At 51.3% G+C, this 26,674-nt stretch overlaps 1 protein-coding gene and 1 long non-coding RNA gene across 2 annotated transcripts in view; one reads left to right on the plus strand and one right to left on the minus strand.

Annotated features, from left to right (window-relative positions):
* PPIL2 (peptidylprolyl isomerase like 2) overlaps positions 1 to 8,432 on the plus strand; it is a 72,251-nt gene extending 63,819 nt beyond the window's left edge. The window contains exons 17-20 of the mRNA XM_080373964.1: positions 4,575 to 4,647; positions 4,801 to 4,863; positions 5,348 to 5,487; positions 7,145 to 8,432. Coding sequence (XP_080230090.1) covers positions 4,575 to 4,647; positions 4,801 to 4,863; positions 5,348 to 5,487; positions 7,145 to 7,238 — 370 coding nt within the window. The 3' untranslated portion in view covers positions 7,239 to 8,432. The remainder of the gene's footprint in view (positions 1 to 4,574; positions 4,648 to 4,800; positions 4,864 to 5,347; positions 5,488 to 7,144) is intronic.
* LOC308058354 lies at positions 4,870 to 26,003 on the minus strand. The gene is made up of 3 exons (XR_013925780.1): positions 20,158 to 26,003; positions 12,886 to 18,356; positions 4,870 to 5,139 (listed from the first exon to the last, which is right to left on the minus strand). It is a non-coding gene; the product is annotated as an uncharacterized lncRNA (long non-coding RNA).
* Positions 26,004 to 26,674: the final 671 nt, after the last annotated feature.

A 26,674-nucleotide genomic window follows, 5' to 3' on the forward strand; every position in this document is an offset into this window, starting at 1 on the left:
AACAGGAAGTAAGATTTTAAATAACATCTCTAAATTTGAAATGCAAAGATTTACAGTGCTAACTTAGCTCAGTTTTCAAGAAAACTGAATTGCAGGAGTAATGGCACTTTTTTGTTGTCATTACTATGCTAACAAAGAAAAACCTAAATGTATCTATCTTGTTGTCCGTGCTTAAATGTAATGCAAGATTTATCAAGCTCCTCTAAAAATACAACAAGCTGTCTCAGGGATGCTGAGCTAAATATATAGTTGAGATCATCATTTCTCTGTTCAACAGCTACTGGAAGTACACAGCAAACCCTCAGTTTTGCTGTCTGTTCTAATGTAAATGATGTCTTGAAGGTATCTTACTTTTCACTGCAGGATGTCACCTGAACATCTGTTGAAACCTGTCTTGGCTAGTTTAGGACAAAGCGTGTGTGGCACCTAACAAAAGGAGTAGAGCCAGAAACAGTGGAAGGGGCTCTGCCCTTCTCCCTTCCCTTCCCTGCTCTGCTCCCAACTTAGCACAAGTGACGCTGCATGAGAAAGGCTAACACGGTGTGAGCTGTCACCGTCTGTGTAACACATTTAGCGCATGTAAAGAGTATAAAGGGATATTAGTCTGAACTTCTGGAGTTTGCATTTTGTTTTCATGAAAACAATGTGCAGACTTCCTTATGCTGAGACTCAGATTTATTCATAGAACAGCTTTTATCTCTTTTTGTTCAAAGTTAGTGAATATTAGAATATTAAGTCCTGGTGCTCTCTTTAGAGGTTTGTTTTTTTTAATGCTTTAATGTACTGATCTGATGGTCTTTCCTAAAAGTAACTTGTATGGGCTTTTTTCTTGGCAAGATGTCTGTGAGCTTTTCTTCTTACACCCAGAATATGTTGTGAGAGACGCAGAGAATCCCCAGAACTTCTCTGGCGTGTTCGTTTCCTCACTCTGTGAGGAGCAATTGCTGTAAGGGATGCCAGTGCATGAGCTTAGACACATTATATCTCATCAAACTGATTTTAGTGCTGCAATGTAACATCATGAGGTCTGACAATAATAATGCGTAGTGTTTCAAGAGCCTGTATGTATGTTGTCTCTCCACTTCGACAAATCAGAGGAAAACTAGAAAAATCCTTTACAGTTTGAGACCTTAAGTTGGAATATTCCAGGCAGCCATGACTGCCCTGATTAGCCTGTAGTTCAATTTTTACTGCATGGGTGACGTTTGCAATCAGATCTTGCCCTTTTGGGATTTTAATTTTCACTGATGAAACACCAGCCACAGCTGGGCCGGATTCTTAACAAAGCTTCCAAGTGCTCCCCGGACAAAAGTGGCTAGTAAATTATTTCCAGTTCCTCTGGTCAGAGCTCTCTTCTCCAAGATGGTAGTTAGTATTCAAATTCAATTTTTTTTATTGGTATTATGGCAGTGTTTAAAGACATAAACCTATATCGAGACCTCACTGTGCTGACACTGTAAGATGCAGAGATACTCTCTGTGCAAAATGTTAGAGAATGCAGGGGTGTGAAAGCAAGCAATTTTCCATTTTAGAGACAAGAAACTAAGAAGAAAAGAGAATGACATGCTCTGCAGGCATAACAACTTTGTCTCCTTTCCCCTTAGCCCTTTATAATCATGTTGAAATAGACTATTTAGGTCATTTACTGATGACCTGTGAATGCCATGCCTATCACAGCCTTTCAAAATGTACAAGTGACAAAGTATTCCCAATAAAGCTTAATTAGCATAGCAACTGAAGATCAGTGAGCATCACCAAAATACATTAGGGCTAATGTTGTGGGAGGTCTAGCTATGGGCTAGGGGATTACTCAGTTGAGATTGCCAGTGCATAGCTGATCTGGCTATTCCAAATTATCAGAACCTAATTAAAAGAAAACACACGAACAGATAATGAGTGGAGCTGTTGGCTAGAAAATCCTCCAATATTAAATCAGAGGTTTCCTTTAGGGGCAGTTAAAACACAGTGAATATATCTTGGGCTGTGTGGTAATCATCAGTATTATAAGTGAATCTGATATTGGCCCGGAGGAGGATTTTAAAATTAAGGATTTTAAAATTGAGGTTTTGTTATGAACTTCCCAAAGTTCATGCAGGGTCTTCAAGCCCTGTGCAGCTTCCCCCAGCGTACTACCTCCAGTCACAAAGGAATGAGGCTGTTCTAGCCTGCATACATGGTTTTTAATTGCTCTTAGAAGTCACAACCTGATTACAGAATATCAACGAGTCCTTGGGGAATAAAGGGGAGAAGTCTGGAGCAGTGCAGCAGCAACGAGGTGTTAGCAAGGACAACTCTGCTGGGGGCAGGTGCTGAGCAGCACCCTCTCTGACCTGCATAGTTACATTTTCTGTGATGGGGTCTGTCTTTTCAGTTGTGTTTAGTGCCTGTCCCAGCCCGTGGGGCAGCCGTGGGGGGCACTAGTGCTGCACTAAGCACAAGGGGTGTCGAATGAGAAGGATCCATTTGCCTCTCAGACCACAGTGGGCAGCCGGTCTCATTTAGGTAATGTGTCTTTTGGGAAGAGAGTGTGAAGTGTGTAAATAGTGTGGTGTGGAGTGGTAGTAGGAGGTGTATTTCTCCATTGGATCAGCTGAGACCACCACAGGTGACCAGCGGGGTCCTCTCTTGGTGCCAGCCAGGCTAGCTAGGCTGTCATGGTGGGACTGGAGAGGTCTGCCTGGCTGTGAAACATCTGCGAGAGGGAGGTGTCCTGGTAGAAAGGTGAATGTGAATATCATGTGTGTTTTGGTTGAGGTATTGCTTATTTCTTTGATGTGAAAGCAGAGTTAGGTGATAAACACTCTGCATATTCCACCAGTTTGATACTGTTCCTGGTTTTTTGCACTGGTTTCATTTAATTTGATTTTCCTCCATTTCATCTGCCCAGCCCTTGACAGCCAGCCTGTGCTGGTACCGAGGTCCCAGTAATCCCAGCAGTCAGGCTTCAAAACAGTTGCGACCCTGTGAGGGCTGGAGGATTGCCCCATCCCATCGGCAGCCCTGGGCTCCTTGATGGCCAGCTCCTGCCCTTGCTGCAGAGCTCCTGGCCCCAAGAGCAGAGTTTTTGAGAATTGTGGCTGCTTCTCATTGTCCCACAGCCCTTCATATGGGCTGTATTTTTGGTTCCTAGCCACATGATTTGGCTCTATTAAAACAGATGTTGTCCAGCTACAGCCTGCTTTTCTGAGGCATCTGGACCACTCAGCATCGACAGCCTATCTTTATCTTTATTAACTGCTCTTCTAAGTGTAGCTGTTTTCAAATTTAATTGGGGATGATGATGTGGATAAGTGTTAAGTACCCCAAGACCAAGATCTGATCCCAGCAGGACCCTTCTAGAAACATACTGACTCAGTGGTTCCTATTTAAAATTAGATTTTGACACCTGTCAGCCAATTTTTTACTTCGCGTGTGCTGTGTTCACTTCATGTCGTTCTGGTTTCTCAATCAAAATATCAGCTGCCTTCCAGAAGTCTGTTCCATGGACACTGTTATTGCTGTTAACCACATCTGTCGTCTCAAAGATAGAAGGTTGTTTAACAGACTGTTTTCCACAAAACCTGGTTGATTGCTGTTACTTATTTCCTTTCTTTATTAATCATGTCCTGTCTCTGCTATTCCATTATTTTGCTGGGATAGGTGACAGGATGACAGGCTTATAATTGTCTGGGTCACCCCATTTATCCTTTCTAAATATCCTTTTGTGGAACTTTCTCATTGTTCCACGCTTTTTTTGAAAATGAACATGCAACAGTCCAGAAAGTCTTCAGTCTTCCTTCAGCATTTTCAGGCAACTATTTGTAAATGTTGACTTGAAAAATGAGGGGCCAGTGATCTAACATCCTCGTAAATAAAAGCTGTGGCAAAGTGTCCCAGGCATTATCTTGTGGCTGTGACTTGATGCTCTGCTGCCTTCCCAGAGCACTCACAAGCTCACCGTGTGATGTGCTTTGGGAGCAATCCTGTGCTTTCTGCATTACTGGTGTTACTACAGACAGCTCTGTCACTGCTCTCCAGTAGTGCCATAGATACAATTCCTTTTCTTCCTAATAACACTCTTCAGTCTGATAATACTATAAAAAATTAAAAAAATAGATCAGAAGTTAATGAAAACATTTGATTTCTTGACCAAGTCTGTTAGTTTGTTTTTCAAAGCTCATGTGAGTAACAAGTGAGCTCCACATTTATGGATGTAGCATTAGCAAGTGGACCCATTTTGAAACAGGTTTGTGTCTTGCAGAGACAGCTGTCCAACAGTCACTCATTCTCCATCTTGTTGGTTTGTGTGGCTACCACGTTTTTGGACAAATGGCTTTGTTAGGCCTCTGAGTGTTCGACTTCTCCATGTTCTGTTTAATTGTAAATTCAAATCCCAGATTTTAGCAAAAATGTTTGCCTTCCACACTGAATTACATTATCTTAGGTCTTCCATATACAGTTGCTGATTCTCCTTCACCCAGACGTGATGGTTTAAAAATCTACTAATGGGCATAAATTAGACCCATCAGATGTAAGGGTGCAGGAATATTTTAAGTGTGTTGTGACAGCTGGAAATAGCGTCCTTCCTCTTCTAGGGTGGTTGGTGGCTTTGAGACTCTGACTGCTATGGAGAATGTGGAAAGTGACCCAAAAACAGACCGTCCAAAGGTATGTGTGAAGCACCAGGGGCTGTGCAGGAGGGAGCGTACACATATGGCCTTGTGTGGCAGTGTGGTTCGCCCTGCTGTCGCTTCTCTGAAACCCAGACTTGGGGGAGGTGACACAACTTAGTCTTGAATTGCTCTTCTCTTCTGCTTGCAGGAGGAAATACGAATTCAGACAACAACTGTTTTTGTTGATCCGTATGAAGAGGCAGATGCCCAGGTAAGAATAGTTGGTTTGTTGGTTGGGTTTTTTGAAAGGCCAGAGCTGCTCTTTGGAGAACTTTCTGACTGAATGCGTTTCCTTTGAACACGGACAGCCCCCTGGCCCATATGTTTGCAAGCTAAGATTAAACAGCTGTCACTCAACAGTGCCTTGTGTGCCAGGATCACCGCCACTCTTCCAGTGGAGAGGTCTTGTGACTGAGTCTGGCACAGCTCCCAGTCCATCATGCTTCCGATGGTTTCCTTTCCAAATGCCCACAGTAGCTATAGGTAGCTGCAGGTGAGAAGAGAGGACTCTTGTTATAATGGCTGCAGGCAGCCTGTTTCTATGGCCCTTGAGGTCTGTCTCCTAAAGCCTGCCCTGTAATCACAGCAGTGCTGGTTACTGTTTTAGGGTGCTTTAAAGCTTCAAAGAATTGTAGATGGTTTCTCTTTATTCTGGACTAGCTCTTGTAACAGATAGTACTCTTTGCTTCCCACAGGTTGCTGCTGAAAGAGAGAAAGTCCAGCAAGAAGAAGAAGCAGCCAAAACAAAAGCTGAAGTGGTCCCGCCAAAGAAAGAGGTCCAGACTCCTAAAACTTACCGACAGGGGATTGGAAAATACATTAACATGGCTGCAGCGTGAGTTCCCTGCGCATCTGATCTTTGTTGAGTGTTTTAGGTGCCTTTCCTGCTGGCCAGGGACCCTGTCCAGTGCCATTGCTCAGATCTTTGGTTTGTGTCCACAGGCTTTGCAAAGACACCTCCATGCAGTCCTAACAGTCAAGAGTTCCCTCTGCTTGGGTTGTTTTTCAAGGTGACAGGCTTTTCTTTTAGTACTTAAACGTGACCCAGTTGGTCTCTAACGGTGTGTGGTGACTTCAGAACTATAGATACATTTCCACAACTCAGAAGTCATTGAGGAACTGTATTGTGTCACTTCCTACACCTCTTCCTCTTCTGCAGCTATTTCTGAAGGCCGCAGCCCCACAGATGTTTCTCTCTTAGCAGCTTCTCCCCTGCACAAAGTTGTTGCCTTAAACCCATATCGGTCTGCTGATCTGGTTCCCTCTTCAGCCCCACAAACAGTTGTACCAGCACAACTGAAATGGCCGGAAAGGGGAGCAGGTTCCCAGGCTTGCTGTGGGAGCACAGGGTGTCTGGCGAGTAGCTCCAGGGTACCTGGCTGGTTGTGCAGGCTTGTCCTAAAGCATCCTCTCCCAGACACCCTTTGTACACCATGTTGGGATTGGCAGCATCACTTGCTTTCCTAAGGACAGTACAGAATCCCACCTGAGAGGCAGCTTAGCATGAGTTCTGAAAAAATGAAAATAAATGCCTTCCACTTGGGTTTTAGCAGACTTCTCTAAAAGCATTTGTAAAATGCTGTTGTCTGTGTACTGCATAAAGGTATGTATTTATACACACACAGATCTGGACAGCTATTTAATCGGCTTGTATGTGCCTGCATGACTTACAGGCATTTACATAACCATGAGAACAAAAATATGTTAGCCCATGTAGGTCGATTTGGTGTGTCGGTAAAATGGTCAGCTTAAAACTGCTGCCATTCTGCACTGTATTTACAGAGGAAACCCAGGCAGAGTCTGCGGCTCTGTGGAAAGGGCCAAGTAGTGTAGAAAGGACTTCCCTTTCCTAGGCCTTCACTCATTGCAGCCTGCCTTGAAACAGGGAGTTTGGTCCATAGCAGCCTTTTGGCAGGTTCAGGGTTCTTAGTTCTCCCTGTCAGCTGCTGCTATCAGACAATAAAACCACAGTATGTGAGCTGGCTGCGGAGTGTTTCCATGGGGTTGCAAACTCTGCTTGAGAGAGGCCGAGAGTAGCAGCAGCGACTGCAACAGGCTGTGCTCAAGGAACATGAAAGGATCTGAAAAACTTGCCCAGCTGCTTTATACTTAATTCCCCATAAATGCTTTTGCTGCCACAAATGCAGGTGAGAAGGCAGGGAGAGAACTTGTGGCTTGCATTTTCATTGTGACTGTGCTAAAAAAGTACAGCTGTTAAATCTTGAGCTCTGGCCTGGAGAACTTGTTGGGCTTTGAACACGTTCCTGGAAGTGTTCAAAACCTGAGCCAAGCCATCCCCACAGACTGACACACTCTCCCTCTTTCTGGGTGTGCCAGAGACCCCCATCCCCACCCCGCTGCCATCCCCACGCTGGCACAGAGCTTGCACTCCTCTCCAGTATAGCTGTTGCTGGGAGAGGAAAGACATCCAGCTGCCCTGGTCCCACTGAACAGTAAATAGTTGCTGAGACTTGTTTTCATTTTGGCTCCAGGAAGCGCAGCGTGGAAGATGACGGGCCTTCAACCAGCACAGCTGCGAAGAAAGAGAAAAAGAGCACAGGCTTCGGGGACTTCAGCTCCTGGTAGCAGCGCAGGGAGCCTAGCACTAGAGCAGCACGGCAAAAAAAGAAAAGGCAGCCTCCCATGTGGTCCTGAAGAGCCCAAAAGACAGTCTGTCCTGGGGAGGGAAGGCACCAGCCTGCCCTTCCACTGCAGAAGAAAACTGTTGCTTTGTTAGGGCTGGTTAATGTGGCTTTGTTTTCTAGAGAGCTGTGTTCCCCCCACTGCATCTTCCTCGAAGGCCTTTTTGTTGTTGTTTTGCTAAGCGGGGAGCAGGCAGCCCAGCCCCACTGGGGGTTAGCTGGAGCCTTTCTCTGCGTGGCTGGCAGCAGACCAGGCAGAGCCCAGTCTTGCAGGGTGCTACTTCAGTGAACAGCTACATTGGTGAAAGAGCTCCTTTTACAGGTAATCGTTTCCAGACGAGGCAAGTCTGCCAAATGAAGGAATGAATTAATGCGGTGGGGAAGTGCCTGTGCTGCTGTAGTGCTTTGTGGAGGGGAGAGGGCTCCAGCCTGCCCTGCCCTGCCCTTCCTTTCCCTTCCAGCTGCCTTTTGCTAGTTCTCAACAAGGACCCATTTTGTGTCTTACTCTTTGCGAGCCTGCCAGGATCCTGGCTGGACTGACTGCTGTCAGTCTCCGTAGGTCTCTCTCACTCTATACCCATTTAAGTCTCTCATAGCCAGCAACTACAGCCTGGAGCAACTGAGCAGGAATAGAAACAACTTTTTCCTGTTGGTGGTGGTTGCTTTTGTTTTTAACCATCCCTAAAGCCTAAGTCCCTAAATGCAGAGGAACACACATCATAGTCTGCCCCAACATCAGTCTTCCCATCATTAGGGAAAACCATATAATATCGCTGACAGCATCTCAGATATTTCTGTTTAGATTACCCACAAATTATTAGAAAGCTTAATAAATGCCTCATGGGGTAAGATACATCAGCCCGTGAAGTTTTAATCCAGAAACGTATGTGTGTTACCATCACGTACACGTAGGAGGCTAGATCCTGAACATTACTTTTCAGTTCATCTTAGTTGTTTTGATGGCAGAAATACCCTCCCTACCTCTCTATGCAGCTGAGGAGATAGTTTTGTAATCAGCTTTGTAACAATACATTTATATCAGTGGTTCCACGTTTTAAAAGAAGACTCCATTTATATAAAATTGTTGTAAAAACTTTTGGTAAAATATTTTGCATTAAATGCTTTTATTTTCTTTCGAGTGCTTGCCTTTGACTGTTCAACTGTCCTTTCCAAGATCATGGCATTGCGAAGTTGATTGTCATTCAAGGAAATGATTCATTCCTACTTTTTGAGGTGGTCATAAGGAACTCTGGGATCTTTGCGGATATGATTATATCCTTGTTAAATCATAGGAAGTTCAAACTAGTTTGAAAGAATAGTAGGGGATTTTTGTTTTGCAACATTTTGCAGCATTTAAGTTTGAAATAATGTGTTTGATTCCTGGCACAGGGGATATGATGGTACTTTCCTCAAGCAGAGTTTCTTGTGTCTTGTTGAAAACCCTTGCTTCTCCTGGTCTGGCTTTTTCCTGATAAATTGTTACCGATCCCTTCTACCTAACTTCTGCTTCCGCACATTTTTGAGCCGTCAAGTTCACAGTATTGCTAGAGCTGTAATAGGTGGTTTAATGAAATCCATAAGAGTAAAATGCTTTTTTGTACTAGATTAAAATGGAGATTATTACAAAAGAAAGGAGCTTTTGATTACAAGGAAGGCAACAGAGGTGTGGCAAGGACTCCTATTTCAGCAAGAGCCCCTGTTACATATTGATATAAGGGACAATTTCCTTTTGCAGCAGCAGGCTGCAGAGATAACTACCCACTTTCCCTTTCTACTTCAGCTTTTTGGCAGAGCTCACTGCAGTCCATGAAGGACCGCTGCTGTGGAAAGCGCAGAAAGGACAGCTGCCCTTCCAAGCACTGCCATTGCACTGCCTGTTTAGTTACAATTTCAAGCCACAACATCAGACACAAAAGAAAGAACAGTTTCCTGGCTTCTAGGAAGGGCTGAGCGTAACCCTTTCAGTTTTGCTCTAAGCAGGGATGAAGCTCTTCAGCCTCCGTTCACCACCCAACCTGAATCTCTGGCTGGCTTGCTGTGGTCGGTGGCTCCCAGGCTGGGAGACACTGGCTCTGGCCTGTCCCCAGGGTGCTGCAGCGGGGCGGGGAGGTTGAGCGGTTTGGCTGAGGCAGTGCACTGAGTCAGCAGCTGGGCTGGGGTTTGTACCGAGAGCCTCTGCAGGGCAGTGGGCACCATCGCTGCTCAGGCAGCCAGATCCTGCAGCCAGTTTCTTTCTGAATTCCCATCTCTCTGCTCTCTCCCGCACCTCTGCTTTTACATACTTGGACAATTTTTTTTTAACTTCAGATTTTCTTCTGATCGGTGGAATCTACAGGGACAATGTGACGCAAGCTTTTCTCTAAAAGATGATGGGAAATGTTGAGCTATATTGATGGGTGCATGAGGTAGGTGCCCAGGGGGCACAAGGTAGGTGCCCAGAGAGCAGGGCAGCACTGACCGAATAATTTTGAAGCTAAATGACTGCAACTCTGTTTCCCTATTTACCAAGAGAAGAAGCCCCAAGTACTATTGTTCCGTTTAATTTTGCCTGTTCCCCACTAGTTTGAATTGCTGCAGCCCATTCTTGGAAGCAGCAGCTCATACAAGCAATTGCTCTGCTTCAACATCATGTGGTAGATTGTAGTGGTACCCATCTCATGTGAGGCCATGAATTGAGTAGTCAGACTGTGTTTCAAGATCTCCAGGGAGATCCTGCTTCTCCTTCCAGCTCCTTTCAAGACAGGGACCAGTGAGTGTTCCCCAGAGCCTGAGCCACCCTCGGCTATAAGGGTGAGGGACTTGGTGGGGTGGACCAGAGAAGTACACACAGAATTCAGTCCAGCATGTCTTGGCTTACTTCCCATCTATGCTAAATTTACTCCAATTTACTTCTTACTGTGAATTAAAAACCACATAGAATGTACTTGTATGAGGTACTGCTCCAGGATTTGTCTGTCATATCCTTTTGAGCCCGAACAGCGTGCACAGGGAAGATCTTCAGGCCCTGGACTGGCTGCTGTTGGGAAGCCATCCATACCAGAAGCAGAGCAGAGCACAGCGACAAATGGACACAGACAGCTTGGAGGAACCAGTGACGGTTAGTAGGATGGGGATGGGGGGAGGAGAGGCTGCTGGGTGTGCCAGAGCCCTATATTCAGGGGGCAGAGGAGGTGAGGAACGCCTGGGGCTGCCTCCCAGGGCACTGCCTGCCTCACAGGTTTGGGGACCCCGACTGTGTGCTAGCACATCATGGAGGTGGCACATCCCTGCCCTGAGGCAACCACCCGCACCAGTGCCACCGCCTTGCACAGGTGCCCTTGGGAACCTTGCGGAGAGGGACCAAATACCTGAAGGGATCCATTCTGTTCTCTGGGTTCTTCCAGGCTGATTCCTGGCAGTTCTTTGCAGAGGTTTCTCAGTGCTTAGTGCCTCTGGGTGCCCGTGCAGTGCCTGCCTCTAGAGCTGCTCACTGCTGGCTCTAGGGCAGCTGCGTCCCCATTGCCCTGGCACATGGTCCTTGTTGAAAACAAGGGACCAGGCTTTGTGTCCCTTGCCTAGCAGGAAACGCAGAATTAATAGCAGGAATAAGAGCAGCAAAAGCTGCTGTATATCTGTCCAATTCCCTCTGGAAGAGCCTGTGGTCCCGTAGGAGACCTGCAGCAGCAATGCCATGCGTGGCACGGCTGTGTCGTGCAGTTGCCTGGCAGGTCACTCTGAGCTGATGCAGTTTGTGTTGCTGGCGCTGAGGTTTTAAGGACAGCAAGGTGTAAAGGTTGTCTTTAGAGATGCAGAAATAGTTTAGGGCAGCTGCAGGTTTTATGGTTATGTGTGGATGGGCTTGCAGGGCAGTACAGGGGTTTGGCTCAAAAGCAGCAGTGTGTTGGTTTGACACTACCTGCGCTGGCACGCCGGGAGCTGGTCTCCATGCCCAAATCCTGCATGCGAGTGGCAGGTGCGCATACCACGACCAGGGTTAAGCAAAAGCAGTGAAGGGCTCAAGCACTAAATGCAGCCAAGTCACAGCCAAGCCCTTCGAAGGAAGGGGAAGGCCAAGTGCTGTGGAGCCAAGAGGCTCCACACTGCTGCATACGCAACCAGGTGCAGGCAACATTGGTGGGTGCAGTCCCCACAGGGCACAGTGTCCCCAGCATGGGCAGTGTCGGTCCCCTTGGCCGGTGGCAGAGCCGCAGGCATGGCCATAGCCACTCTGCAGCTGGTGGGAACAGCTGACAGGTAAACTCAGTGCTCAAACGCTGGGTTGTAAGTATCAGATATGTCTGGCATCCCCTGTCACTGCTCGCAGTGGTGTTTGGAAGGAACAGGATGCCGGAAACCTTGTGCCAGGAAGCAGCTTTTATAAGCATGGGAGGGGATTTGCTAAACGCCCCCCAAAGTTTCAACACTCTCTGCTTTGGAGGAGGCAACAGATTAAATGGGGCTGCACAGGAAGGAGGTGGGCAGCTGCCTGCCCTGGCCGGCAGTGGGTTACACTGTGCAGCGCGGCCAGAGATTTCTCGTTTCCTTTCTTTCTTCACAAAGTGAATTTGTTATCAGGGCTGTAGCGAAGGATTGTACCAGCTGCCCTGTGCTGGGACTGCAGGGAAGGGGCCAGAGCCAAGGCTGTGGTGAGAGCTTGGAGCACACAGCCCTCTGCTCCGTGACACCCACCTCTCTGGCGGTAACATCCAACCCCACTGGCTCCGGCCTGGGTGTCCCCATCCCTGCCACCCACAGGGACAGGACCCCTACCACAGTGCTGGAGGGGACAACAGGGTGGCATCACACCCTCCTGCCCCGCCACCCGCGTCCACACACCCATCTCATGGGCGGCCGTAGCTCACCGATCTGGCACAAACAGCAGCGTGTTTGCTGCTCAAGCCTTAAACCTGCCACAGAAAACACCTCTGAAAAAGCAAAAGGAGCTCGATGGGTGGATGGGAGAGAAGAGAGGTTCCCAGTGGCATCAGCCCTGCCTGTGCGAAAGCCACCATGACAGCTCAGTCCCTTCCCCGCCCCCACCTCCCGCACATCCGTGGGCAGCCCAGGTAGGATTTGGGAGGTTCCAGCCGCAGCGCTGGTGTCCCACCCACGCTGGGTGCTTTGTCAGGAGGCAGCAGGAGCTGGTGAGCTGTAGCACTGCGTTGGGGCTGGTGAGCTGCAGCACTGCGTTGGGGTCTACGGCTGCAGCTTAGCTGCTTGCAGCCAAGAATGTGTGTGGAAGTGTGCGTAGGGATTTCTAAACAAAAAGCATGTTGTGACCACGGGCTGGGGCACCCCATGGCCCTGGGAGGGACATTCTCAGTGAAGGAACAGGCAGCCATTTGGGACAATGCCAAGAAAAGCAGATCTTCAGTGCTGCCTGGAGCTGGTGGGACTGTGTGGGGAAAGCTGTGCCTGGGGGGCATCCAGCAGCAAAGCTGCAGTGGGGCTGGGGAACCCAACACTGCGTTGCTGCAAAGCCTGAACCTCATGGAACCCGGCCCTCGTGCATTGCAGCACTGCTGCGGTATCACAGGGCATGGTGGGCTGCTGCGTGGCGAGGGGCCGTGGGGGCTGTGCATGGTGCCTCGGCGAGGCCAGCACTGACTCACCCTCCGCTGAGCTCAGGCGCTGCAGCCCGGTGACTTCATCTGCTGGAAATAGCAACCGAGGAGGAACCATCTCTCTGCCACCACCATCCCCGCGCAGACGAGGCGCTCGCTGCTGCCTGTGCTGCTGCCTGCACCCCAGCCCCAGGCACCAGAGCTGGTTGAACCCTAAGGTGAGAGCAGCCCTCCAGTGTCACCCCCAGCCTGGGCACATGCTGGAGCCACTCCCTGCAGGATGGGACAGGATGGGGCCCAGTGGCTGCATGGGGCCAGTGGCATTTGACAGCTGAGGTGCTGCCAGCCCCGAGAGGGACACTGCAGGATGCTGCTGCAGGAGCTGGTGAAGTCAAAGTGTTTCAAGGCCGGGGAGATCAGGGCTTCACCCACCCCACCGGCTCGGCAGCGGGGAGCCTGTAGGCTGGGCACCGGCAGCGCGGATGGTACAGTTTGCACTTAAGCCAATAACGGCTTCATGGCTAAAATGTTTCTTCCAGAAGAGCACCAGGCTCTCTGTGAAGGCTTCAAGGGAAAATTAATCCCGCGGTTCCCCTGGTAGCAAAGCGAAGGCATCACAGCAGCCTGCAGGGATGGCAGATAAGGGGACCCCTCTGCCAGCTCCCCACCTGTGCAGGGCTCCTGCTCTTGTGGCGGCTGAGCAGGGCTGTCCCGGGTTTGTACAGGCAAATCACCACAGGGGCTGCTCACAGTGATCCCCAAACAGCCCGGCTGTGGTTCTGCCATGATGGCAGGGGGTGCAGAAGGCCCCACCGGTGCAGCCTCTGCATCTCCACCCTGCTCCTTCCCAAGGGAACAGCGCAGGGCTGGGGCTCGCAGCACCGGGGCCAAGGTGGAGGGCTGATGTGGGCACAAGGCGGGTGGGTGTCCTACAGGTGCTGGTCCCTGTGTCCAGGACAGGGCTGTACTACCTGCCTCAATGGCTCTGCCATGGGGCATGTGGGAGGGCATGTACGGGCAGGCGGGTGCCCATCTCTCTGTTGCTCGGGGCGGGAGCAAGAATATTGCGAAGTCTTGGGGCTGCTGCAATGCCAGCACCACCTTTGCCCCCGTCGGTCACTGTTGAAAGGTCAGCAGGGCTGAGGCAAGTGAGCTCGGTGCTCGTTTTTGTTTGTCGAGGTTTGCTTTTGCAAAAAAGGAAAGAAAACCGACCACCTCTGCCAAGACCCTTCTGCTCCCTTCACTGAGGCTCTTCCCACGCCACTGGACCAGGGAGTTGTGCCTCTGTCCCTGGCTGCTTTGATATTCTGGAGATGGGGAGGGCACCGCCACCGGCACAATGCCTTAACCGTGGTGAGGAGAAGCCCTCCTAAACCCCGTGTCCCCAGGTGGGGCAGGCCTGTGGTGAGGGGCCAGCTCCTGCTGCCCCAGCATGCTGGGAGGCTTTGGGGATGAAGGTTTGGTCCCCTCCAGCCTGGTTTGGTCCCCACCAGGCTGCAAAGAGCAGAGTGGGTGCGGAGGGCTCTGTGGAGGGCTTAGGTCTGCCCCAGGGGCTGTGCACAGGGCAGCTCCTCAGGCCCCTCTGCGGTTCCTGACATCATGGAGAGACCAAACCTTCCCTTTTACACAGAAAAAAAGGCTCATCTGCGATCACAGCAGGCTGCATTTGACAGCTCATAACTTCATGGCTTTTAAAAAATAGCCATGGCCTGTTTTAACCACTGGTCGAGGTCTCCTTTACCCTTCCCCCTGGAAAGCCTTCCAAGCTCTCACTTTTCTGATATTAGATACTTTCCCTAATCTTTGGCCTTCTCTTATTAATGGCTAATTATATCTATTTGCTTTTGTGCCAACATTGTCCTTTAGCTTGAATAGCTTTTTTCCCCTCCCTAATGCTTGCTTCCCAGCGCTATTTATAGGCAGCAATTGTATCCCCCTGCAGCCACTGTTTGGTTTGGCTACACAGGCTGCGTGCCTCCAGCCTCCTCAAGACGGCCCCGCCGCCCCCCGCCTCCCTTCCCCAGGCTGAGGAGCTTCAGCCGGGCGCCCAGCTGGTACCTGGCTCCAGCAGCGCTGGCTGCGATGCTTTGGGGCAGAAAGCTGGGGGCAGAGCCGCGTGCCTCCCGAGAGCCCCATGGAGTTATTTTATGGATGACCCCATGGGGTTATTTTTTGGGTTTATTATATCCCACAGGTTTATTTTTTAGGTGGCCCCATGGGGTTATTTTTTAAGCAAAGGCAGGGTCTGCTCCAGGCCCCCTTTGCCTTCCTTGTCCCTCCTACCCCATTTCTTTGGGAGGAGGGCGAGTGCCCGGCAGCACCCGGTAGCGTGGCCCACCAAGGCAGCGTGGGGAGCCGTGTGATTTGTATTTGCACTTTCATCCTGGGATGAAAGGAATGATAGAAAACATTTGTTTTTATGGTAAAAGCAATTGACCTGGGAGGAATCCGCCTCGCCAGGGTGGCCTGCAGCAAATCACGGAGATAAGGCACCAACATGCAGCAAACACCAAGGGCTTCCAAGCCTCTGAGCAGCTGCAGAGCAAATCCCTTCCCACATGGAAGGAAACCCGTGCTGGGCTTCCACGGCTGCTCCTGAGCCTGGACAATGCAGCTGGTGATGATCTTAGTGGATTTTGTTGGGGCCAGGAGGATCTGCAGAGAAGGACAGTATTTATATTTTTTTTAATGAATGGCCAGATTTTTTTATTACAGACATCTTTGCCACAGATCTCAGTCGAGCTTTTAATAGATGCGTTCCTCGCCAGCGGCAATTGCAAATTGATTGCAGCAGAAATGGCAAGTGAAGACAAATATAGTGCAGGCTGCCTGCAGGGAGAGCGCGCAGAGGAAACTTCAGATGCTATTTTTGGTGCTTTGTCTCCACCACTTACAGTATTTCTAATCTTTGTTTCTCCTTAAAAACATGTTTGGGGTTGGGATTTTTTGTTGTTGTTGTTAAAAAAAATATTCCCTTGTCTAGAGAAAGGGTCAGGAGCCGAGTCCTTGGCCATCTCTGTGGAGCTGGTGGACACCATGGCCCCAGTCAGCATGGCAGGAGGGTGAAGGCATGCTGGTGATGCTCCTCCTCCCCTCCACTGGGACCAGAGCCGGCTCTCTGCCAGGTGCTGCACAGGGGCTAATGTGGAGCCAAACCCTGATTTCGCTCTGATCCATGGGAACCTCGTGGTGGGTACTGGAAAGTTCAGTGCGCTCGCTAATGAAAAACAGGGAAGTCTCCCACGCTACCGAGCCGCTGCTGCACCACGGGGACCAACAGCAGCAGCTCCAGCCCTGTGGTGAGCTCCACTGCTTGGCATCAGTGCAGCAAGTTTTGCTTGGTCCCAGCCACAGTGGCTTGGTGCTGTGGGTGAGGGGCTTGCCCTGGGCAGGGGCAGCTCTGGGCTGCAAAATCATTAAGCCCAGGTGTGACCCAGAGTGTGTCTGCTGGAGCCCAGCTGCAGGGAGGTGAGGAGGGAGCACTGGAAGTCACTCAGGTTACTTGGCAGAGTGGAGAAACATTCCTGGTTACCATCGTGCTTGGGGAGCCAGGGCTAGGTGACACTGGGTTGATGTTAAAGCCTTTATGTCACCGAACTTCTCTGCCCCGGGGGACAATTGGGAATGCGGTGGCAGATTGAGGCGCATCCCCAGGACCATCGGCCCCCAGTGCAGAGGTGTCTCACTGGCACGTGTGTCTGTGGGTGTGAGAGACAAGGCTGTGGTTATAAGGAGCAGAAACGCTAATAAAAATGAGAAGCAAGGATGGGAAAAAGCAGAGTTTAACTACAGAATAGCAAAACAGGAGCAGCCCAGGGCTGGCCATGACCACAGGAGCTTTGGTCCTGCACTTCCTGCATCTGCCTGCAGCCCGGGATGCTTGCAGCTGCACCTCGGGGGACCATCGCTTTCTCTGAGGACACGGCAGCATTTTGGACAGTGGGATAAGGTTTGTGTTTGTCTCATTAGGAGGCTTCTTGGTTTGAGAAACCCCAGATGCTCTTCTGCCATCTTGTTACACATCCATGTTGGTGCAGACCCCGTTTCGCCTTGGTTTGATCAAGCTGCAATCTGGCGTTCACAAAAAAATCCCTCTGTTGCCCATGTTTGTCTCTAAATAGCATAAAAGGCCCTGTGCTGCCAGCGTGCTGGATGTTGCTGGAGTTAAAAGATGATAACAAAAATGGGAAAAAGAAATTGTTCACCAGTGCCTTGTATTGCCCTTTAGCAGAGGGCACCTGTGGCCCTTCCGCGCCGGGCCAGGCTGATACTGCATGTCCAGCACAGCGCCGGGCTCGCACCCAGCAGCTCAGCATTGCCCACCCCAAGCTGGAACGGGCTACAGCTGCTAAGCAACCCCTGGGAAGAAAAACAAAACAAAACAAAAAACCAAAAGAAAAAACCCAAAAAAAAAAAAAAAAAAAAGGTTTTAAGGTTTTTAAGGCAGACACCAACATCCACTTCTGATAACTCTGCCAGCAGTACAGCAGCTCCGGCCACCTGCTGTGGGAGCAGGCAGGCTCCCGTGCCGCTGGTGCTGGCGCAGGCAGCGCTGCCTGTCCTGTCCCGCCGGGCATCTCCAGGAGAAGGGGCTCAGCACCCTGCCAAGCACGTGCCCTCTGCTTGGCATCTCCCAGCCGGGAAGGTTTGAAGGTTTTCAGCTGGCCTGGCGGTGGCTGGTATGTGCAGATGTGCCGGGGAGGAGCGTGGCAGCGCCTGGGAGCAGGCCAAGGTAAATCCATGTATTTGGTGGAACACGCTCTGCCCGGCACCGGCCATGGCACACACACATCCCTACGGGATGAGGCTGCTGGCGAGACCATCACTTACCAGCCAAGCCCCCTTTGCTGGGGCGGTGGAGGCTGCGGGGGCAGCACACGTCAGCCCAGCAGCCCCCGGAGATCATTTCGCAAGAGAAGTCAGCTTGTGGAGGAGGGTTTTATGGCTGGGGATCAAAGTCCTTGGCACCTGCCCAGTTTCCCAGTGTTCAGCTGTTGCACAGCCTGGGTTTGCAGCTGGGTTTGTGGGTTGGTTTGGGGGAGGCAACAGCGGGGGGGGAGCCCAGGGCTTGCGGAGGGAGGGAGGCTGGGCTGTCCCAGTGCCAGGGTGCTGGGGTCAGCCTGCACCAGACACCGGGGTGGCACAGAAGTGGGGGACAAAGCCCTGCGGCCACCCCAGGGCAGGGCAGGGGGAGCCAGGGCTGCTGGGGAAAGGGGCTGCCAGTGAACGGGACTCCCAGGCTTCAGCGGCCAAAGGGAAGCAGCTTCTTGGCCCAGAGCCAGAGGCATCGTGTCCAGGTCCTGCAGGCATCCTGGCTCAGGGGAGCGTGGCTGGGTGCTGGCCCTTCCATACCCTGATCTGGGCCATGCCAGCCTCACTCCAGGCGATAATCCTGCTTTCTCCATCCTGCTCCATCCCCACCAGTCTTGGGCTGCCTCTTGGTCCCCATCATTCCCAGGTCCTCCGCTGAATAAGCTGTTTTTTTCACTGTGCTTCATGGCTACAGACATTGCGGAGCCCTGCAAGAAGGCAGGCAGAGACACAAGGAAGTCGTCAACTAACTTTTACAGCTTTCATTATTTAAGAGCATATATTTACATAGCAAATAACCTGGAGGTTCACATTTTAAGAGTTATGTATTTCTCCCCCGCCATAAGGCAAACAGCGTGCTTACCCAGGTCTGCCGAGATGCTGGGCAGCACTGGCCACCGGGCAGGCATCAGCGCTCGGCTCCCTCCAGCCCCGCACCCAGTGCCAACAGGGAAACCAGTCAGTACAGCCCAGCCCCACCTTGCCAGGGGGCTGACTCAGACTTTCCCAGCTCCTCCTCTGCCCATCGAGGCAGGCATTTTCCCTGGTCTGGTCTTGCAGGTGCGCAGCTGCTGCCCCCCCCCCCCCCCCCCCCAACACCCTCATCCTGCAGGTCCAGCAAGTCTGGGAACCATCTTATGTCCAGAATAGATTTATTCCCAGAAAATGCCTGTCCTGAAGCACTGGCCTCTAAGCCCTCTCTCTCTGATGGTTTTGCATTTCATCCAGCCGTATTTCCAGAACCAGCTCTTTTGGGGGGGGGGGGGGGGGGGGCAATCAATGACAGGTGGCAGCAGGGGGCCAGGTGTCACCTGCCCGTCCCAGTCACCCCCCGGGGCCAAGGGAGCATGGGTCACTCACACCATTGCTAACCCCGGGCTGCGGTGCTGCCCGGCACTTTGTCAGCAGATACTGGGCTGGCAAGAACCAGGCTGGTACTTGCCACAAAAAAAGGGTGAAAACTGGCAGTTATGGGGCCAGGAGCTGTTCCTGCTGTATTGTTATTGGCAACCTCTGTTATAAGAAAAAAAAAAAAACAACACATTAAGAATAGATGTGAAGAGCAACATGGTTTTTTTTCTCCACCCAGCTGAGCTGTCGAGAATAAATCATTGGGGTTTTTTTGCAAACACTTGGTGAGGCTGGGGAAATCTGCTGGGAGCCGGAGTGCTCAGGTTGGGGCTGTCCTGCCAAGAGATGATTGCAGTCGTCCTGAGGGTGAGGAGCAGGGAAAGGGGCCAACAACAGCTTCGGGAGATGTCTCAAGTCCCAGAGTAAGATTACAGGCTGCAGGGTCAGCAAAACCCTCTCATGCTTCAGGCGGCACCTGAAACCTTTCCAGAAAGGAAAGCACCCAGCTCAGCACCGCTGCAGTGGTACCGGGCCCTCCCGGCAGGGTGGCAGGGGCATCTGGCAGCCCCTGCAGGGGGTGGCAGGTGCTCGGGGAAGAATTAATCAGTTGATACACAGCATTTCTACCCAGCACCGAAATGGAGTGTGTTGGGTCCTGGCCGTACACGTGCCCTGGGGCAGGATGCTCCCCAGAGCCTTGCCGGGGCTGTCCCCACAGCACGTGGGTTGCTACTCAGAGGTAGACCCCTGCCGGCTCCCAGCCTCCTGCCTGGAGATGTGCAGAGGCAAGACAAACATCTTTGCAGTCTGCAACCTCCCCATAAAAGCACAGACAGCAATTTGTAGCGTGCTGCTCTTAAAAAAACCCCAAAGATCGGGAGAGTAGGTTAAACAGCCAGTTCAGCAAAGCGCCTGGGGGGCACTGCATCAGTTAATCTGTAACAAAACAAGTTACACGTTGCTACAGCTTGGCCTGACTGTATTTTTTTCATGTGTATGTGTTTTTTTCAGAGGCTAAAGGCTTGCAAGCGCCCTGCTTGCAATGGCAGTGCTGCTCGCTCTGTCGAGGAACTGACACCAGCCCCAGCTCCATCCCGCCCCAGCCCCAGCTTCATCCCGTGCAGGGCCGGCCCTGCTGTCCCCGCGCCCCCTCCATACCTTCATCTTCCATCGCAGCCCAGCCCGCAGTGCCATGGGGCTGCCGGGAGCCCCCAGCCAAGCCAAACCAGACGCCACTCAGGGCTCGTAGCAAGGAGATGTTGTCGAGGCCATGCAGTGACAGTGGCAGGGTGCTGAGTGATGGGGACGGTGCTCAGGTGGGTGTCCCAGCCCCTTGGGTGGCTCCAGCATCAGCCCTGTACCCTGCCCGCAGACTGGCAGGTCCCTGCCCAGCAGGGCTGCTCCGGGCACAGAGAGCCCCGGTGCTGGCTGCTGGGGGGTTCCCGGGTGGATGGTGCCCACCTCTGCTTCTCAGTCCAGCATCTCAGGGGATGAGACATTTGTGCAGCTCATCTTCAGGTAAAAATGGGGAAGAAGAGGGGAAAATGGGGAAGAAGGTTAACCAGCTGCTTTACCCATCTTGCTGCTGGTGCCCAGCTGGGCCAGCCCAGGGGCAGATCTCACCCACCCTTGATGTGAGGGCTGGAGACACTCACGCTTGTACATAATTCAAATTAGGGCCCTGCCACGTGGCTCAGGGCAAGTAGGCTTGGCTTTCAGAGCCAACATGTGCAGAAACCAGAGAAGTTTCCATGGAACCCTTCACACCAACAGTGTTGGGTAAAACCCCAGCTCTTGTTACAAGTCTTGGGATTTTGGAGTGGCAAAACCACAGCGCGTTAGTGTTGGCTACCAGGAGCCAGAGTGATGGCTCGTACGGGCAGGGGGCTCGGATGCTGCACCTTGAACATGCCAGGCTCCCTCCCAGGCTGACACAGGCACCAGCACTGCTGCTTCCCTTGGGAAGGGGTCATGTCCCGGCCAGCAAAGTCAGACCACAGTACTGCTGGGCATCAGCGTCTGACAGAGCCAGGGGCTGCTCCTGGCTGTCAGGTTCTGTCTGATTGATTGTGGCACAGCAGAAGGGGAGAAAGAGCCAAGGAGAGGAGAGGAGAGGGAAAAAGAAAATGGAAAAAAAAAATGAGGAAAAGAAGGCGGCAAAGAGAAAAAGAAAAGCCAAGAGATGCGAAAGAAAGCAATGGTGAGGGACGGTGCTGCTGCGTGGTCAGGGTGCAGTCAGGGGGATCCCACCCCCCAGAAGGACACTGGGCACACTGCCTATGGCCCATTGCCACAGCCGCATCTCAGGTTATGTTCATTGCACTGAAATAATTTTTCTTTTAACACCGCTAGCCTGAGCATCTAACAGCCCCAGCACAGTGCCCGGCAGCTGGGCATTCCCAGGGATGGAGGAGGCTGCCAGACACAGGCAGGGCATCCCCTCAGGCTCTGGGGCTCCAGCAGCCAGGCATGGCTCAAACGCTCAATTTGCCTTCTTGTGCACGCAGGCTGCACCCCCCTGCACTGTTTCGAAGGGCTGCTTTGCCTCTGGAGCTAAAATGGAAAAAGCAAAGATTGAAAAACAACCCCCCACCCTCTGGCACAGCTGCAAGCACTTCGTCATGCAAACCTCGGTGTAATGATTGCTGCTGTGTTGATTTAGCAAGCCCTGCGGACTGGGTTTCTGCTTGCCAAGGCGGCCACTGGACTTCTAGGAAACCAAGGGATAAGGTGGGTAGTTTTGCTGCAAGTTTGTGGCCTGATGTGATCAGATGTTGCACAGCAGACAAGGACCACGAGTGCCACCACCCCGTGCTGTGCTGTGCTGGGCGGGGAGCAAAAGCCCTGGATCAGGCAAAGCTGCTGTTGCCAAGGCAAGAAACAAATGAGACATCCACACCCAGGGCCCCGAGCAGCAAAATGAGTCACTGCCCCATGCCGGCAGCATCTTGCACCAGGGACACTCTGACCCCACACCCCTCTGGGGTCTCCTCAGGACAGGGGTTGGCGGCTGAGCAAGGAAGGGGCTTCCAGTTTGACTATACAGGCCTCCAGCCAGTAGGACCACAGTGTGGGGCAAGAGCATGACACCAGCCCCACACTTGCCCTGCTCAGGGCCCTGCATTAACCTTCGGATAACATGTTTTCTTCCCCTTCCACCACTCCTATGTGCAGCCTGGAACTGGGCAGGCTTTGGAACAGGACAGGGCACAGGTCACCGTTGGGAGATGGGCCATGGAGCCAGGCAGATGCGAAGGGGAGAGCATGGTGAAGTGGCAGGGGCTCAGGGTTTCACGGGGCATGGGAGGCTTCCCGAGAATTAGCTAAATGATGTTAATAAGGGGAGAGGGATGGGGGGGGGAAAGGAACAGCAAAATGACGCTAAAATATACGGACAAACATCAGCAGTGCAACGCAAAAGCAAAACCCCAGGGGAGGCCAGCTGCTCCGGACGCGATGTGGGCGCAGTAGGGTGCTGGGGTGCAGAGGCTGCCACAGCCTTTGCTGACAGGCCACCAGCTGCAGGAGGGGGTGCTCGGCCCCCTCAGTCCCAGGGGCTCACCCTGCCGGAGAGGGAACCACCACCACCGCCACGGCTGCCCCGCACACGGGCCTGGGCAGATAAACAGCCAGCTCAGTAAAAACCCCGAGTTCAAGACCTTGGAGCTTCTGGGGAGGAACAGGCTAAATAAAGAAACAAAACATGCTGTATTTATCATCGTCCCCATGAACATGCATTGCCTGCTGCAGCGTGCACGGCTGTGCTTGGGGATGGCGCAGGGAGGGGAGGCTGGGAGGCAGCGGGGGCTTTTCCTGGGGAGGTGCACGGTGGTGCACATCCCAACGATGTTTGCAGTGCTCAGTTATCTGGGGCTCTCACACATCTCAATTAATTTCCTGAGTTTTATTAAACTTTTTTCCCCCTCCTGGGCTTGGTGTTAGAGGTGACCCAGTGCAACTCACCACCACCGTCTCAGGGCATGGTGCCTTTAAACTTTCCTACCAGCTCCTGCAAACCCGGGACTGGTGGTGGTTCTGCTTAAACCAGCTTTTCAGAGTGGGATGTACAAGGGGGACAAGAAGCCCTGGGGCATGGAAACTGCTGCCCACCAGCCCGAGCTCCCTGCTGCCTCCCCACCCTGCTGCACCCTCTCCCAGCTGGGCAGGGACGCTGGGCTGCATGGGAACCACCATGACAAACCCCCAGATGGAGCTCAGCCATGGCATCCCCCCTACCATGAGCAGCCAAGCTGCTGCTGAGCACCAGGACAGCCCCTCCATCGCAGCACCCCACCGTCCCTGCAGCACCCTCCAGCTGAGCCCCTGTGGGAGCCGGGATCTCCAGCCAAAGCCTCAAAGCCCAAATACTACCCAGGGCTGCAGGGAGCCTCCTAAGGCTGCAGCAGGAGGAGATTTAACAGCCCATTGCCTCACTAATACCGCCTGCTCGTGTCCAGCCGTGCACCGGGACACTGATTCGATTTGTGAGCTGCAAGTTTACGTTTATATAGCGTCTTTTGTCAGAGGGATCCCCATGAATACTACAAATGCCGTGCAAGCTAACCACATCAGTCACGTCACCCCATCCCAGCAAGGCAGCAGGTCCTCTGAGACAGCCAGAACCACCCAGGGAAAGGTGGGCAGGAGGCAGAGAGTTACCCCAGCTGGGACTGAGCCGGTACAAAGGCAAAACCTCTGCTCCTGGGAAGCTGCCCAGAAAGCTTTGACTGTCATATGTGGTCAGGCCACTTCTACTTCATTTGGAAGCCATTGGGCAAGACCAGCTATTGCGTTTGTCTCCGGAAAAGCAGAGATTGCTTTCAGTCCTCAAAAAATATCAAATTAGAAGCTGGCACTGCGATGTATTTCTATACAGTTGAGCCTTCCATAAGGTCCAGAGCTCACAGGTGAGGTGCAGCCAGGTCAAGGCATCAACCGCTCTCTCACATCTGTCTCACCAAGTATTTGCAGCTATTTCTGCCCAGGCGAGTGTTGCCATCAGTTCCCTGACCCAGTAAATGGCCGTAACTGAGAGGGGTTTCTAATAAAGGCGGGGGAATCGCAGCATGTTACAGTACGGACAGCTTTGCTTGGATTAGGAACCTGATTAATGGCCTCAGGGAAGATTAGAAATTGCTATTTTGAGAGGGGGTTTTCATAGCAGGCTCCATGTAATCGCCAGCCCGAGTGGGACGGTGTTACCCTGCGCTGGCTTCTTTCTGGGCAAGCAGACGCTTCTGGGAGTGACATTTCTCCCTGCTAATAGACGTGTTTATGTGTTGTACAGTGCTCATCGCTGGCTCACCACAGCAATTACATGGGGGAGTAGTATTTACATGTCTTAACTCTGAAACACTGAGCAAACAAGGAAAGATAATCATTAACTTCAGGAGCTGTTAACCTTCAGCATGAGTTTTGGCCAGTGAAGGAGAGGTCTGCCAGAGCAAAGTCTCTGTTTTAGTAAACATTGCAAGAATGACATGAGAAACCTTCTGGTTTTGTTTATTATGGATAGGTAATTAAAGGGCATTAATTTGTGTCTCCAGCCTCTATGCTGTGAGAAACTTTTCATTACAGAGGAGAGGGGGAAAGGGGAGAAAATTGCTGCTAAAGCAAAAGCCATTGGCTTTGCCAGCCTGGGAGCAGGAGGAGCTGGGGCAATAAAGCACAGCATCGCTGGATGGCTGTGGGGCTGCAGTTCATCCACGCTCATTTTCTGTGGATTATCACGGCAGAGAAACAGTATTTAGGTTTCAAGATTTCTGCAAGCTTAGTCAGTCAAGCAGCTATAGGTTGGTTTATATAGGGGAAAGATGAGGAACAACAAAACGCACACTGCTGCAGACTTTGGACTGTTATGGGTGTCATAAAAAAGTGAGGAATTGAGGAAGGAGGAAAATAAAAGAGGAAGAAAGGGAGGGAAGATAATTTAAGTAGACAAGCAGAAGCAGATTTACAGCCTTACCACTTACACTAGGTAACGAAGTGGAACGTGCCATCCAGTGCAATAGTGCTTATTTGAGGATCAGTGGGAAACGGATGATTAATTCAGGCCTGTCAGGAGACTGTGGCCGGGAGCAGCCTCTGGTCTGAGGAGCAGGAGCTGGGGGGCTGTGCCCCCCGCTGCAGGAGCATCGCTGCCCAGCCTGCGTGCATAGGGTGGTGGGGCATGGCACAGCCTTCCCCACAGAAGCACAAAAAAGCAGTTTAATTTGCCATTAACACTAGGCACAGAGATGGGGGACCCTAAATTATCACCAAATTTTGGGGGTTTTCCCATTGATTTGCCCTTGCAATCTTTCTGCAGGACAGGCTGGAAGAGACTTTCTCTTACAAATGCAGCTTTTTCCCAGGAGACAGAGCCACCCTCCCACCACCCCGAGGCTAGCACCCACCCCTCCTGTCCTAGTGTCCTACACAGCTCTGAAACCCTGGCTTTATATCACTTTGCACATGGCCAGCTCAATGGTTTCACAGCCTACAGCAACTCCACCTCAACAGACTGAAGGTTCCCTGGGACAGCACCTCTGCGCGGGGCGAAGGATCTGTTTAGATTGGTTTGGGAAAGCCCCCAGCCCTCAAAAGCATGTGTTTTGTGTTTTACAGCTGCAGCCCAGCTCCCAGATGTAGCAATCCCCCAGGCCCAGTTGCAAAACAAGCTCCTCTCACCCTTGGCAGCCCTGCTCCCAGTCACAAGATCCCTGACTTCTAGTGGGCTTTTAAAGAAAGTTTTGGAAAAAAAGTTTGTGTGCACAGGCAATGCGCAGGGCTCCTGCAGTTGGCCTTTGGGTGGGTGGTTTTTTTTCACTTTAATTGTTGCATCTCTGTAAGAGTGGTTTTATATGATCCAGTATTCAAACATTTTAAATAAACTTTGCTGCAGAATAAAGCTTATTTGATTTTGCTTTCAAATGGACAAATAACTTGAACCACAATTCAAACACAGCTGACTATTAATGCCACTCAACCCAAAGCTCAAAAAGAAAACTCTTACCACATTCAGAACCATACCTTTGCTGTTCCTGCACCGGCACGATGAGCTTTCAACCTGGACATGCAGGGACTGAAGGGGCCTGTGCAGGTGAGCTCTGGCTTCTAGGGACAGAGGAACCTGAGGCAATCCAACGTGTGATCAGAAATGGACCTAGCCAAACTCAAAGGTGCTCTTGGTTGTAATCTCGTATGACCTTAATCATCTGCCTTATGCAATAAGGTGCAAGGCTGCCAGCTCGGACACATTGCACAGATAGGCACAGAATAGGAAGGTTACCAAAATCAGTAGCCATCAGGCTGCTCTTTAACTCACTAAAGTTTTAATTCTACAACACCTGAAACATAAGAAACTTTTTTTCAGATGTCCATACACCACTGCTGCACTGTCATCAGCCCCAGGTCCCAAATGGGAGGCTTTTGCTCATAAATGAGCTTTTAAAAGTACCTTAACTTTTGCCAGGTGTAAAATCAAGCAGATGATCATTGCCAATCACGTTGTTAAGGTGTTTGAAGATCACAGAACACTCACAACCCTTCTCACGGGTAAAGGGAGAGCCATGATATTCCACGCTGTGATGGCCTTTGCATCCCTAAGTATATATATATTATATATGTATATATTTTAATGTCAGGCTGAAAACTCCGTTTGAATAAAGGGCTAGTTTGGTCCTGCCATTGCTTT

This window comes from Falco punctatus, assembly GCF_963210335.1.
Source record: "Falco punctatus genome assembly, chromosome: 1".
Lineage (NCBI taxonomy): Eukaryota > Metazoa > Chordata > Aves > Falconiformes > Falconidae > Falco > Falco punctatus.